At 39.6% G+C, this 15225-nt stretch overlaps 1 protein-coding gene across 1 annotated transcript in view; it reads left to right on the forward strand.

The window, feature by feature from the left end:
- NCKAP1L (NCK-associated protein 1-like) overlaps positions 1–15225 on the forward strand; it is a 67268-nt gene that overhangs the window by 11110 nt on the left and 40933 nt on the right. Inside the window, 12 exon segments of the mRNA XM_006883930.1 lie at positions 2186–2276; positions 2366–2503; positions 3604–3652; positions 3744–3900; positions 8781–8837; positions 9111–9207; positions 9734–9829; positions 9831–9847; positions 10006–10135; positions 11091–11172; positions 11348–11406; positions 12310–12455. Coding sequence (XP_006883992.1) covers positions 2186–2276; positions 2366–2503; positions 3604–3652; positions 3744–3900; positions 8781–8837; positions 9111–9207; positions 9734–9829; positions 9831–9847; positions 10006–10135; positions 11091–11172; positions 11348–11406; positions 12310–12455 — 1119 coding nt within the window.

Below are 15225 nucleotides of genomic sequence, written 5' to 3' on the forward strand. Positions count from 1 at the left end.
GGTGAAATGCCTGTTCATATCCTGTGCCCATTTTTCTATTGTTGCACCAGAATGTCAAGAAGCCAAAGCAAAGGGAAGAAAAAGCAGGAAGTTAAGGATCTGAACAGAAGATTTCAAAGGGTAGCTAGGGAAGACAAAGCAAAATAATGAAATATGCAAAAACCTGGAGTTGGAAAAATCAAAGGGCTGAACTTGCTTGGACTTTCTTAAGCTGAAGGAACTAAAGAACAAATTCAAGCCTCGAGTTGCAATACTTAAAGATTCTATGGGCAGAATATTGAATGAATCTAGAAAGTATAAAAGAAGATGAAAGGAGTACACTGAGTCACTGTACCAAAAAGAATAGGCTGACACAGAATAATTTAATAAAAACACTATATGATCAAGAAATAATGGTGATGAAGGAGGAAGTTTAAGCTTCTCTGAAAGAACTGGTGAAAAACAAGGCCTCAAGAATTGATGTGATCCCAATTGACATGTTTTAATGAAGAGATAGTGCCCTGGATGTGCTCACCAGGTTGTGCCAAGAAATCTGGAAGGTAACTACCTGGCCAACTGACTGGAAGGGATCCATATTTATTCACATTAAAAAAAATAAAAATGGTGACCCAACAGAGTGTGGATATTATCAAACAATATCACATGCAAGCAAAATCCTGCTGAAAATTATAAAAAAATTTACTGGAACAGTATGTTGACAGAGAATTACTAGAAATATAAGTTGGGTTTAGAAGAGGGCATGGTACTATGGACATTATTGCCAGTGTCAGATGGATCTTGGCAAAAAGTAAAGAGTATCAGAGAAATGTCTATGTTTCATTGACTAAACAAAGGCATTTGACTATGTGGATCATAACAAATTGTCACTAACCTTGAGGAGAGTGGAAGTCCTAGAATGCTTGATTGTGCTCATGCAAAACCTATACTTGAATCTGGAAGCAGTCCTCAGAACAGAGCAAGGAAACACTGCATGGTTCAAATTTGAGATAGGAGTGCATCAGGAATGTGTCCTATCTCCATACATTTTCAATCTGTTTCAATACCTGTTCACTGCAAAATAAATCATTCAGGAGGCTGGGGTTTATAAGGAGGAATGTGGCACCAGGATTGGAGGAAGACTCATCAACAGCCTGCATTATGCAGATGACATAACCTTGTTTGCTGAAACTGAGAAGGACCTGAAGCATTTTCTGCAGAAGGTCAAGGACTTCAGTCTTCAATATGGATTGAAGTTCAATGTTAAGAAGGCAAAGAGTCTCACCCCTGGGCCAATTGGCAGCACCATGATAAATGGAGAAGAGATTGAGGTTGTTAGCAGCTTCAGCTTGCTCAACTCCACAATCCACACTCTTGACACCAGCAGAAGAAAATCAAAAGACAAATTGCACTGGGGAAATCTGCTTCAGGGACCTCTCCTAATGTCAGACTAGAGACTAAGATGCATCTGATTCAGGCTATGGTCTTTGCAATTATTGGCTATGCATCAGAGAGTTGGACAATGACTAAGGATGACAGAGAAGAATTGATTCCTTTGAGTTGTGGTGCTGGAGAAGAGTCTTGAACATACCATGAACTACCAAGAAAACAACTGGGTCTGTCTTGGAGAGGGTGAAACCAAATTTTTCCTTGGAGGCAAGGATTTTGAAGCACTGTATTACTTATCTTGGGCACGTGTCCAGGAGGGACCAGTCCTTGGAGAAGGACATCATGCTTGGAAGGGTGAAGTGACAGCACGGGAGCGGTAGACCTCAGATGAGATGGATTGACACAGTATCTGGGATAATGGAGGTAGATGAGACTTTGAGACTGGCTCAGGAGAGGGCAGAGTTCAGAGCTATTGTACATAGAGTTGCTATGTACATTGAGTCGCAGGCAACTCAATGACACATAACAATAAGAACAAAAACAACCTAAGAAACTTTTGTGAACCTGTTCTATATTATATGGCTCTATTGTTATATGGTTGTAGCTAACCAAGACTTAGTGTAGTCAGGCCTAGAGCGGGGTGTTTATAGTTTACTATATTTATCTTTGGAGGTGGTAGAGATTGTCAGCCTATGCACATATCTTTATTTGATATGCAAATATGAGAGTTTGCATCATGATTATGGAGACATTTTACCTGGTGACTTCATAGATTGGGTGAGGAATGACTATAACTCTTCTTTCTTCTGATTTCTTTCAGTGACCCCAGTTTTGCTCGTCTGGGTCAGATGGTCTTAGAGTATGATCACCCTCTGAAAAAACTGACAGAAGAGTTTGGACCCCACACAAAGGCAAGTTTTCTGAGAAAGTAGAGAATTCTCAGTCAGAAGTATATTGCCTCCATCATTGTCATTAAGGATTTATTTGCTTTCCCCAACAGGCTGTGAGTGGGGCTCTCCTCTCTCTGCACTTCCTCTTTGTCAGAAGAAACCAGGGGGCTGAGCAGTGGCGTAGTGCGCAGCTGCTAAGTGTCATCGGAACACCCCCAGCCATGATTAACCCAGCCAGCTCAGACACAGTGAGTTCCTCTTTTCCTTTTGTTAGAGGCCCTTTATCACAGCCATTTCTGTAGAGAGTGATCAGGAAAGGCTAGTCCTAAAAATGCTCTTGCTTTCTTCTAGGATATAATTCTAAGTTGATTACCTCTTGTGGCTAAAAAGTCATGGTTAGGTTGAAGGTTCTGTTTGGATCAAGATTAGTTTGTACCCCCGTTCACAAAAGTAGTTGTTAGTGAGATGATTGTAAGGGGGGGGGTCCTCATGATTTTTTAAAAAAAAAGATTAATATTTGCCTTCCCATAGAAGAAATTTAATAATTACTCATAGAATGAATGAATAGAAGAAGGAATGGTGGAGAACTTGTGTCATTAGGTACTTTCATAGCCCAGTAGAAGCTTAAACTTGGGAGTCAATTAATGAACAGATATATATGTTCAACAAAATTCTTCTTTCAAAGAATGTGTAGTCTAGGGAAAATAGGTCATGTAGCCCTAAAAATAGAACTAGTTTTGCAAGATGAGTGATAAATGCCAAATATAAGATTTATATTTTAAGTAGTAAAATAATCTAACCAAAACTCCAAACCAAAGCCATTGCTGTCTCATAGTGACCCCAGAGGACAGAGTACAACTAGGGTTACCAAGGCTTTAAACTTGATGGAGGCAAACTGCCATGTTTTTCTCCTCCATTGCAGCCTGATGGGTTTGAAGGTTGGCCATTCTGCTACAAGTTATGTACTTCAGCTACTGTACCACTAGGGATCTTAAAAGAATCCAAAAGAAGGCAAAATCATGAGATTTTTATCATGAAGTCTTTGTCTCCTAGTATTAAAAGTATATAAATTGCTGAAAGAAGATATGTTGAACATTTTGTTTGACCTGATATTCAATCTAAATTCTTTCTAATTTTCTTAATCACACTTCTTTTTCCTCACTCTATTCCAATTACCTCACCTCCATTATCAGTGAGTTTCCCAGCTACTACTTAAAAGTACCCTAATCCAATCTGGTAAAAGAACAATTGGCTTTGATTCTCAGGTGATAGTTCTTTTCAACTTTTCTCTTTTGAGGGAGGACTAGGTTAAAGAACTGTTTCACCATTTCGTCCTCTCTGCTTACAGATGGCTTGTGAGTACCTGTCCATGGAAGTGATGGAGCGCTGGATTATCAGTAAGTTTTGAGGAATTAGATGGGAATGGATGTAAATAACAGCATTACACCTTCTAAAAGTCTTTTCTCTGTACTGTCTACCCACTGATAGTTGGGTTTCTGCTTTGCCATGGTTGCCTCAACTCCAATGCCCAGTGCCAGAAGCTGTGGAAGCTGTGTCTGCAAGGCTCCCTGTACATCACACTCATCCGGGAGGATGTGCTGCAAGTGCACAAGGTCACTGAGGACTTGTTTAGCAGTTTGAAAGGGTGAGAAACAGTGACACCAAAGTGGTCTTATTTTGGAATTTTTAGCCCCCTTTTACAGCCAATCTTGGTGGTTCACTGGATTAAGTATTGGGTTGCTAATGGAAAGATTGCTGGTTTGAACCTACCAGTCACTTTATAAGGGAAAGATGGGACCATCTTGTGAAGATTTACAGTCTGGGAACTTCCATGGGGAAGTTCTACTCTGTCTTATGGGATCATTTTGAGTAAGAGTTGACTTGATGGTAGTGGTTTTGGTTTTACATCCTTCTTTACTCTCCAAGTGCCTGCAGAGTACAAATGGTAAATATTATTTCTAATAATTGGAGAGTTGTACTCACTCACCACTTATCTACATAGTTAGGTTCTAAAAATCAGGTCATTATGCAAAAAGACATTTTATAAAAATGGAGGAACTGCATCAGATCACAAACTGGAGGAAGACTACATTCTTACATAATTGTCAATTTACCTCATTATGTAATTTTCAGAACCACTGAAAATCATGGACAGCTAAGCGGACACATAACCTTAACCATCACAGCCAGTGTTACTGTTGCTTTGCCCCTTGGCACCTGTCAGTACCAGATGTACTTCATTTAATGCACAAAATAGTAGAATAATGGATTTTCCACTATTGTTGTAAATGCAGTATCAGATAACAAGGTAGTGAATAAAGGAGGAGTAGGTTTATTTATTGAATACTGACATTCTAGGTATTTGAGCTGTGGTGCTGGAGAAGAGTATTGAATGTACCATGGATTGCCAAGAAAACAAACAGATTCATGGTAGAGAGGGTTAAACTAGGCTGCTCCTTGGAGGCAAGGATTCTGGGGCTTCGTCTGACATACTTCGCACATGTTGTAAGGAGAGACAGGTCTTTGGAGAAGGACATCATGCTGGGTAGAGTAGAGGGACAGCGCGGGAGGGGAAGACCCTCTATGAGGTGGATTGATTCAGTGACTGGGGTAATCGGGATGGGTGTGTCAGAGGCAATGAGATTGGCACAGGATAGAGCACGGTTTAGGGCTGTTGTACATAGGGTCTCTATGAGTCGCAAATGACTTGATGGCACATAACAACAACAACAACAGGTTTATTTATTGAATACTGACATTCTAGGTATGTTACTGGTTTTCAGATATTAAATAGATAATAAGATAGCCCAGAGGCTAAGCGTATTGACTCTGAAGCCAGACTGCCTGAGTTTGAATTCTCCTTTACTGCTTATTAACTGTGTGAGCTAGAGCAGAATACTTAACTTTTCCATGCCATGTCTCAATTTCATCATCTGTAAAAAGGGGTAATCATAGTGTCTATGTTGTAGGGTTGTTCAAATTCATATTTATAGCGTTTTCAAGGGCCCATTACTTCCGAATTGGGTAACACGGTGACTCCAATGATGGGTTTAAGCCCAGCAGAGAGTGAGGATGGTGCAAGATTCGGCAGGATTTTGTTCTGTTGTACACAGGGACACTTTGAGCTGGAGCTGACTTGATGGTGCCTAACAACAGTTTAGGACCATTAAGAGGAGTGAAAGAATTATTTCTAAATCACATACAAGACTCCTGGCTCATATTAAGTGCTAGATATGTAGTTATTAAAGAAATGATGTAAAACGACAATAAGGCTAGTGGACCATGTAAACCATAGCTTCAACGAGCATGAGACCAGAAGAACTAGATGGTGCTTTGTTGTTTACTAACATCTATGACCAGGATCCAAATAGAAGGTTCTGCACAGGCAGGGAGAAAAATTTAGAATTAATAATAATAATAAAAAGACCAGAATTCTGGTCTAATAGAGATTGGTGGAGTCCCTAAGACTATGACCCTTAGACACCCTTTAAACCTGGAACAGAATACCCCTAGGGATCATCTCTTAATATACAGGCTTATTAGGTGATTGACAATATTGGTAAGGAACCTACTCTTCAGAACAGTCAAATATACAAGGCCAAAAAAGGTAATATTTGCCAGGAAGATACACGAAAAAGGGCTAAATAGTAATGAACCCAGGGAAGGAGTGGGAAGAGTGCTGCTGTATTGAAGGGTTTACAACTAATGTTAAAAAGTGTGTTGTTGAATGGAAAATGAGCTTTCCCTCGACCACAATAAAATGCTTAAGAAAACAAGAAAAGAAAGAGAATAGAAATATATAGGTTTGTTTCTCTACCCATTATTTTATTTTAAGTAGAAAAAAATTAATTCAAAAGACTTTAAAACAAAACTACTGAGAAGAGAGTAAAAAAAAAAAGAGGAAAGAATCCTTGCTTTCAAGTAGCCTACTAGTTGGTGAAAAAGAGGGAAACAAGCAGTTGTGACATTTAAAGAAAACTCAACCTAAACTCATTGCCATCCAGTCAAAACCAAGTTACAGTGACCTTCCAGTGAGAGTTTCTGAGGGTGTAAATCCTATGGTAAGAGATGCTGCATCTTTCTCCAAAGTCACTAATAGTGTATTTGAACTACCAGAGAAGTGCTGCCTTTGTGTTAACAGTGCAACTCCCTATGAATTAAGCCACCCAAGCGCCTTTGTTGTGATATCTCTTACTGCTTTTGAGTTTAACTCTTAGCTAACTTGCCATTGGGTTTCTGAGACTTCAAATTGCTGTAAGGAGATTGCCCATCTTCCTACCACAGAGCTGCTGTGGTTTTGAACTGTGGGAGGTGTGCAGTGTTTGGGTTATCAGCACAACACCCTATGGACAACACTACCAGAGGTCCTTAGTTATGACATAGAGAGAGATTATATAATTTGTAAACACCACGTAGCATAGACGCATTTAGGTGGTGTTGGCCTTAAATTGGTCATGAGAATACAGAAATATTTCCTGAGGACAAATGAAGAGTTAAACAGATGTGTTTGTGTGTGTGTGTTTGATGGAAAAGCAGGGAAGGAGTTTAAGGAATTCCAGGCAGAGAAATGATCAGGGTCTCTAGGAAAGAGAGGGTTTGGCAAGTTGTAAGAAATTCATGTAGTTCACAGAGGAAGTTGGGTTACAAGGGTTGTTGTTGTTATGTGCCGTCGAGTCGTTTCCGACTCATAGCGACCCTATGCACAACAGCCCTAAACCCTGCTCTAGCCTGCGCCAACGGCACTGCCTCTGACACACCTATCCCTATTACCCCAGTCACCAAATCAATCCATCTCATAGAGGGTCTTTCCCTCCTGCGCTGTCCCTCTACCCTCCCAAGCATGATGTCCCTCTCCAAGGACCCATAGTGAGGTCAATTTTTAAGAAATGAGAAAATGGATACTCATTCTTTGTCTCCCAGTTAGCAAACAGTGGAATTAGGAAATGATTCCAGAGATTTTGACTTTTGATCTTGTTCTCTTCTCATCACATCATATAGAGGTTGAAATGATTATCTGTCAAGAATATTGTAGAGTTGAATCTTTAATTAAGATAGTTTCTAGATAGATTTTTTTTGTTTTATTCTGTGCTAAACTCAGTAAAAAGTGTGATTTGGAAAAGGGAAAAATAGGAATTTATGTCCTTTACTAATGTGGCATTAGTGATTCTACACAAGAGAAAACAGATGTAAGGAACAAAGAGATAAATGAATCTAAGGTAATGCTGGAATTTTTCTTGTCACCAGAATAAAATATTACAGGCAAATCAAGAAAAATGAGAAGACTAATTAATTTGGTGAATTATATGTTCACATTGCTCTTAGAGGAAGCACTTCATCTAGTGTCAAAGGTTCTGTATGTCTCAAATGTCAATAAAGAATGAAATGAATGAAAGCATCTTTTTGGAGGAGTTTGGTGATGTGGGAGAATGGGCAAAGTAGATTGTGAGAGTTAAAGGAGAGGTTTTCCCCCTTTTTACATACTTGGAGAAACTCTGAGCTTGTTTGTTGGGAGAAAAGAAGGATCTAATGAAGAAAGAAAGATTAAAGAAGGTATAGAGGACAACAGATAAAGTTATATTGTGGAGGAGATGAGTGGGAACATGTGTCAAGGGAAAGTTGGAATAATTAGAGTTAAGAGTAGACATCAACAAATAAATAGATAAAATTGGTATAGTCATACAATGGAATACTATGCAGCACTGAAAAACAGTGAACTTGTAAAATATTATACAATATGGGGGAACCCTAGAGAACATCATGTTGAGTGAAGTATCTCAGTCACAAAAGGACAAACACTGCATAGCACCACTGTTATAAAGCAGGTCTGACATGGGGAGTTGAGAGGAAAATAGGATAAGTGTGAATAGATAATGACCACTGCATTGGAACAGATGACAGAAAGAACTGTCTAATATGCATATATGATTAGGCATTTTACGTACAACAGTAGCCCGGAATAAGAGATAAAGAGGACTGGGGTGTGTGTGTGTGGGGAGGTAGGTAATTGTACAACAATGAATGAATAATTTTTTTTTAAAGTGAACTGGGGGAGGGGAAAGGGAGGGAGAGGGTAAAATGTGCAACAGTGAATGAATGAAAAATCTAACTTCTCTGTATATGTTTGTTAATATCACAATGGAAATAAAATTTTATTAAAGAAAGAATAGAGCCTATATCCTGTTTATAGAGTACTTTTTAAATCTCTCTCAAACCTGAACAAATACCTTGACTCTTGGAGTACAGGATAAGAAGGTAAGGAACACAGCCCCAGCTTTGCCATTAAAATCTCTGTAACTTTGGTCAAGCCATTTCCTGGCCCGAGGTATGAGATTCCTTATCTGCAAAATAACAAGGTAAAACTGATTGATCTTTAGCCAGGTGAATCTTTCATTATATGTTATGTTGGAAAGATCCTGCTGGTGAGGGATGTCTGTTTCCTCAGGCTTGGAATCTTTGAGGGCTGGGGAGAGGATCAAGGTCTCTAACTGGTGGTATGACCAACTTTTTGTGCTTGTCTCTACTCAGGTATGGCAAGCGAGTGGCAGACATAAAGGAAAGCAAGGAACATGTAATTGCAAACAGGTAAAGATAGAGAACAGGCTCTCCAAGAGGAGACAGAATAGGAATCTCTCCTGACCTTTGTTCTTACCTAAATCACTTCGGGTTTCTGTATAGCCTTTTTGCCTCAACACAGGAATTTCTACTGCCCCACAGAGTCTTACATTATCTCACCAATTCTAACTTTCCCACTGAGTGTTCTTCTGCTTGACACTCTTTTCTAAATGCAGCTTTCCTCTGCACTGCCTGTGAAAGGTTTAATGGCACTATTTTCTAGTTTTCACCTTCCTTCCTCAGTGGCCAGTTTCACTGTCAACGGCGACAGTTCCTACGGATAGCAGTGAAGGAGCTGGAGATTGTGTTAACTGATGAACCAGGACTACTGGGTCCCAAGGTAAGAGAAAGAAATATTGGAGGGGAGGGTGTGAAAACTAAAGGTAAGGCACTGTGGGGAAGGAAATGATTTATATTAATGAGATTTTATAATCTATATGTATTTATGCTATTTCTAGAAATCTTGGAGCAGTATAAATTTTCTTTGAGCACTAATCACATATAGTTATATATTATAGTTATTTGTGTACTTATCTTACCTTCTATCTGAGAGTGAATGAACTGTAGAAGAGCTTTTTTAAAAAATGTTTTAAAATCTTGTAGAAGTACATAAATTCCCAGTAAATATTTCTAAAATTAATTTGATAGGGAGGGAGTTCTGACTGTGAGCTAATGTTAACACATGTACATGTCCAATTCCGGGCATGTGTTGAGGTTCTCCCCATGTCTGTGTGTTTATTATTGGACACTGTTATTGGCATGGCTATGCAATGGTATCCATATCTATATCATCATAGTAGTTTCCCTATCCTTTGGGATGCCTTTTTAAAGATGAAAATACTTAACACTCCCTGTACTTTCCTTAGGCTCTTTTGGCTTTCATGGCCCTATCCTTCATTCGTGATGAAGTTACCTGGCTGGTTCGCCACGCAGAAAACGTCACCAAGACAAAGACACCTGAGGACTATACTGACTCGTTAGTATTTGACATGATTAAGAACCTTGACTTTAGCTGGACTTTGCAAAGGGTACAGGGAGAAGGCAAAGAATTTTCAGGATGTCTTTATAATCTGTATTGTTACTGTCTTTGTTTCAATTCGTATTTCTAATCTCATTCTTACCTACTCCTTCGTAGAAGCATTGCAGAACTGCTGTTCTTGTTGGAGGAGATTAGAGCTCTAGTCCGAAGACATATCAAAGTGATACAACAATACCACCTTCAGTACTTGGCCAGATTTGATGCTCTTGTGCTCAGTGACATCATTCAGGTGTGTTTAAAGGATGACACTGAGAATTTCAGAGTGATTTTTGGCCATTTTCCTTTTGGAGCCACCCTGCCTCATGTTCTGTATATTGGATGCCAGAAAGCTTGATATTTTTCCTTCTGTGTGTATATATGAGACCTGCTGGCATGGTGGTTAAGTGATTAGATATTAATCAAAAAGTCTGCTGCTTGAATCCATCAGCTCCTCTTTGTGAAAGATGTGCAGCCTGCTAGATGTGCAGTCTACTTTTATGAGAAAAAAAATCTTTTGTAAAGATTTACAACCTTAGAAATTCTATGCCTATAGGATTATTATGAGTCAGAATTGACTTGATGAAGGTGTATGAGGTAGACATAGATATAATTTTAAAAGATTGATAATCTTAGTCATCTTCCTCCCCACCTCAAGCAAAAGCAATATATAAATACTACTACTACTATTCATTACCATCAAGAACTGACTCATAACTGACCTCCAGCAGGTTTCTGAGGCTATGAGTTGCACAAGAGGAGACTGCCCATCTGTCTATTGTTGAGCCCCTGGTGCATTCAAATTGCCAGAGAGTCATAGCCTTTGAGTTAGTAGGGTAATTCTCTACTGAGTAGGCCACCAGGAAGCCCTATATTGAAATTGTAGAAAAACGGAAAACGAATCTGGATGTTATATGCCAGGGAACCCAAGAAGTTTCCTCTGTCTCGCACTCGTAATTGTTTCCTTTGGGACACTTACTGTTCCTTCTACCTTTTTTACAGTGACTGAGCCTTTTGGTCTTATTTTCTGTCCTAGTTGGACTTATGTCTACATTTTGTTGTTGTTGAGTAATGCCGTGTTGGAACCGATCCATAGCTCACAGAAGCAGTAAATTGCATGGAAGGAGATTGCTTATCCATCTCCGTGGAGCAGCTAGTGGATTGCAGTGCAGCTTTTTACTATTAGGCTAATTTAAATTCTCTTTCAGAACTTGTCAGTGTGTCCTGAGGAGGAGTCCATCATCATGTCCTCATTCGTCAGTACTCTCTCCTCTCTGAATCTCAAACAAGGTAACTGGAAGGAGCTGGGAGAGTAGAGCATATGTGATGGTGAATGTCTTTTCTCTAGAGCTATTGACCTCTTAAGCCAGCATATAACTTGGAAGATCTATCAGTTCCGGCAATCTGGATATTAGAATGTTGTCATGTTTTTTGTTTTTTAAACTTTCTTCTGTTTTTCTTGCAGTTGATAGTGGAGAAAAATTTGAATTTTCTGGTTTGAGGCTAGACTGGTTTCGCCTACAGGTAAAAATCCGTAGCTGTTAATGATCCCTTATCCTCATATTTTTCCTCCTCACAAGCCTTTCTAATTTTATTTCCTCTGTTATGTGGAGTTACTTAACCCCAGGGAACTGCTAATTGGTCATATTGTGGCTACCCTGTAGCCCCAAGACTGGGAGCTCTTTTCATCATTCTTTTTTTTTTTTCCTTTTTGGCTCTTTTCAGTTTATTGCATGAAAGTGTTACACTAGTCCATGTTAAAAGTGGACCCCAAATGGTCACATTATACAAGCTGTGAAGTTTTAAACTTGTGACAAGGGACAGAAGGGAAATTTTCTACTCATTGCAAGGAAATCCTCACTTAAGCTTCAGTGAGCCACAAGCACTTAAAACCCGTGAACCTTCAGCTGGTCGTCCTTAACCAGTCCAACCTCTACAAGAAACTGGCACATGTTCTTGTCTGGTCACCCTGTAGCTGAATTACTGCTCCATATTATGGATGCTCAATTACAGTACCATTGCAGGCAAACTTCTTCTTAAACGCCTTCACTAGTTGCTTTTTATCGTAATCATCAGCGATTCTTTGGACAGTTGTAAGGGTTTTTCTGCCGTTTCTCTGTTGAATTCTTATATAGATATAATCCTCAGTCCCAGCAGGAAGCAGGTCATCTCCCTTACTTGCATCAGCAAAGGGGTCAAAAGAGTGGAGGTTCTGGACAGCGGACATACGATACGATTCCTTTTCTTTGGTGGAAACGGCCTGCGGAAGGCGGTGGCGGGAGAAGGCGGGCAGGGGGCACGGATGGAGCATTGGGAAGCGAGGGGGCTCGAGGGGGAGGCAGCTGAGTCCTCGGCGGCGGTTCAGTGACTGGGGCCCTTTTCATCATTCTTGTTTTTCTTCACTTTTTCTCTTGGCTTCAATCACAGGCATATACCAGTGTGGCTAAGGCTCCCCTGCACTTGCACGAGAACCCCGATTTAGCCAAGGTGATGAACCTCATTGTCTTTCATTCCCGAATGCTGGACTCAGTAGAGAAAATTCTGGTGGAAACTTCTGACCTGTCTACATTCTGGTATGTCCTGGCTCAAAGCTTTTTGTCAATTCATCTGACATGTTTACCCTCTGTAGAAGATTGCAGTTCTCCTAGACAGATGGGAAAGTATATTTTCCCTTTGAGATCTCCTTAAAGCAGCTGCTCAAACTGCACAGTTTGCTTATTCAGCTTCTATCAATAACCCTAAGTGATACAATTTTGGAGTTTATCCCCTTTTGTTTCACAGTCATCTTCTTTAGGGAAGCCATTTACATTTTACACAGCTTTCTCTTCTCTAAGATAATTCAGCTGCATCCTTTTCCCATTCTTTTCTCATCTTCACTGGTATCTTTGAAACATTCTTCAGCTCCTTTGTACCTTTGGGATGTTGTGATTTTAAAAGAGAGAGATGGAAAACTTAGAGATTCAGTACAGAGAACATAAAGTAATTACGAGAGTTGGAGAATAGGCCTTTAGAGAGTGAAAATGAGTTTGTGTTCAACACTTACTGGATGACCATTGTACTGTGTAATTCTACCCTTTAGGATAGAATAAAACTCCTAACATATTACCTGTGTTATAATAATAATAATAATAATAATAATAATAAAAATAAAATAATACCCAATAGAAACAAACAAAACAGAAATAATTGCTGTTGTATCAACCTTAATTTCTACCAACTGTATGTGTGGTAGAGTGGAACTACCCTTCACAGGGTTTTCAATTGTTGAATTTTTGGAAGGAGATCAGCAGGCCGTCATTTTGGGGTACCTCTGGATGCACGCTACCGCCAACCTTTTGGTTCACAGCCTGGCCTATTGTTTGTACCACCCAGGAGTCTATATTTAGTTGTCTTAGAGGAAGTGCAACCAGGGTGTTTCTTCGAGGCAAGGATGGTAAAACTCCTTTCAGCATAATTTCACATACATGGGCATGTTATTCTGAGAGGCCAGTCCTTAGAAAAAGATAGCCTTCGGGAAAGGGAGAAGATCAGAAGGAGAGGAAGATCCTCAGCAAGATGGATTGACACAAGGACTGTAACAATGGGCTTAATCTGGAGGAGATCATGAAGATGGGTTGGGTTAGGGCTACGTTCAGATCTGTTGTTTTCAGGGTCACTAAGAGTCATAGTTTACTCAGCAGCACATAACAACAACAAAACAACAACAGACATAACAGCTACACATGTACAGAACACACTGACACTAACTTATAGCTGAGCCTCTAGCAGGTTTTTGATGCTGTGAATCACACGGGAGGTGATTATCCATTTATCTCCTGCAGAGCTGCTGGTAGATCTGAACTGCCAGAGCGACACTCCCTTTGGGTTGGCAGCCCAACTCTCTACCAACTATGCCAGCAAAGCTCCCTGAAAAGAGTTGTTGTTGTTAGATGCTGTATCCATATGCATATAAGGAAGATCTTTTAATACGACTATTATCCAAATATATGTACCAATAACTAAAACCAAAGAAGAAGTTAAAGGTTTCTATCAACTTTAGCAGTCCAAAATTGACCACACATGCAATTAAGATGCATTTATAATTATTGGTAACTGAAATACAAAAGTTGGAAACACTAAGAAAGGAATGGTAGTCGGAAAGTATGGTCTTGGTGACAAATTGAGGCTGGAGATTGAATTTTGTATATTCAATGATTTATTTATAGCAAATATCTTTTTTAAAAAAACACAAAAAGTTACTTTACACATGGATCTAACCCGAAGGACTGTATAGGAACACGATTGAATATGCCTGTGGAAAGAATAATTGGAGATGCTGAAAAGAGTAGTGTCATGATAATTACAAATGTAAAAAAAGTAAAATGAGTGCACGATACTGAGAAAATATAGTCAGAGTCACTGCTTAGTTAGTCCAGACTCAGCAACCTTCCATCAGGTTTCTGAGGCATATAAATCCTAACAGAAGATGACACAATTTTCTCTGGGTGAATGCTTGTGCATTCAAACCACCAGAGATATGTAGCCTTTGGGTTAGCAGTGCAACTTTCAACAGACTATGCCATCAGAGCTCCTAAAGGCCTGTAGCATTTGGTATTTCCACATAGCTTCTAGTCTGAGTACCAACTAGGCCAAACTCTGCTCAGCTTCTGAGATCAGATGAAATCTGGGTGATATGGTGGTAGACTGAGAAGATAAAGGGTTGACAAAAGGATAAGTTTAATGGAATTAACCTGAAAAGGTTTTCTGGATCGGCAGTGTTGAATTTTGGGAGGCATATGAATTAGCAGTACCCAACCCCAAAAACTAGACCCACTGTTTGTGAGTCAATTCCAACTCATTTTGACTCTCCATGGGTTTCCAAGGCTTTAAATCTTTACAGATGGAGACAGCCCGTGTTTCTCCCACAGAGAACTACCAGCTTTTGGATTAGCTGTTTAACATTCATTTAATGCTCCAGGATACAGGGTCTCCTTAAGTGGTACTCAAGAGGTTCTAAATCAGGTGAGGATGATTCAAATAATGCAAAGATTTTGAAGGAAGAATAGAAAGTTTTATACAAAGAAAGGGAAGAAGTTTATCATTAAACCATCTTGAGATCCATGATAAAAGAAACTGAGAGAATTAGGTTTCCCTTCTTCCTTAGGGTAAGAGAAATCAAAGAGGGAATCAGAGATCAAGCCATTATGCTGAGTGAGGTATCTCAGTTACAAAGGGACAAATGCTATATGGTGCCACTGTTGTAGAATGAGGCTGACATCGGGATGGGGGTAAGACTGAGAAAAACTGGATGAAATATGTTTACGGCATTGAAGTCTTTGGGGGAGAGAATATTTTAAAAGTATT

Source organism: Elephantulus edwardii, unplaced genomic scaffold (assembly GCF_000299155.1).
Source record: "Elephantulus edwardii isolate Elephantulus edwardi_28Jun2011 unplaced genomic scaffold, EleEdw1.0 scaffold00030, whole genome shotgun sequence".
NCBI lineage: Eukaryota > Metazoa > Chordata > Mammalia > Macroscelidea > Macroscelididae > Elephantulus > Elephantulus edwardii.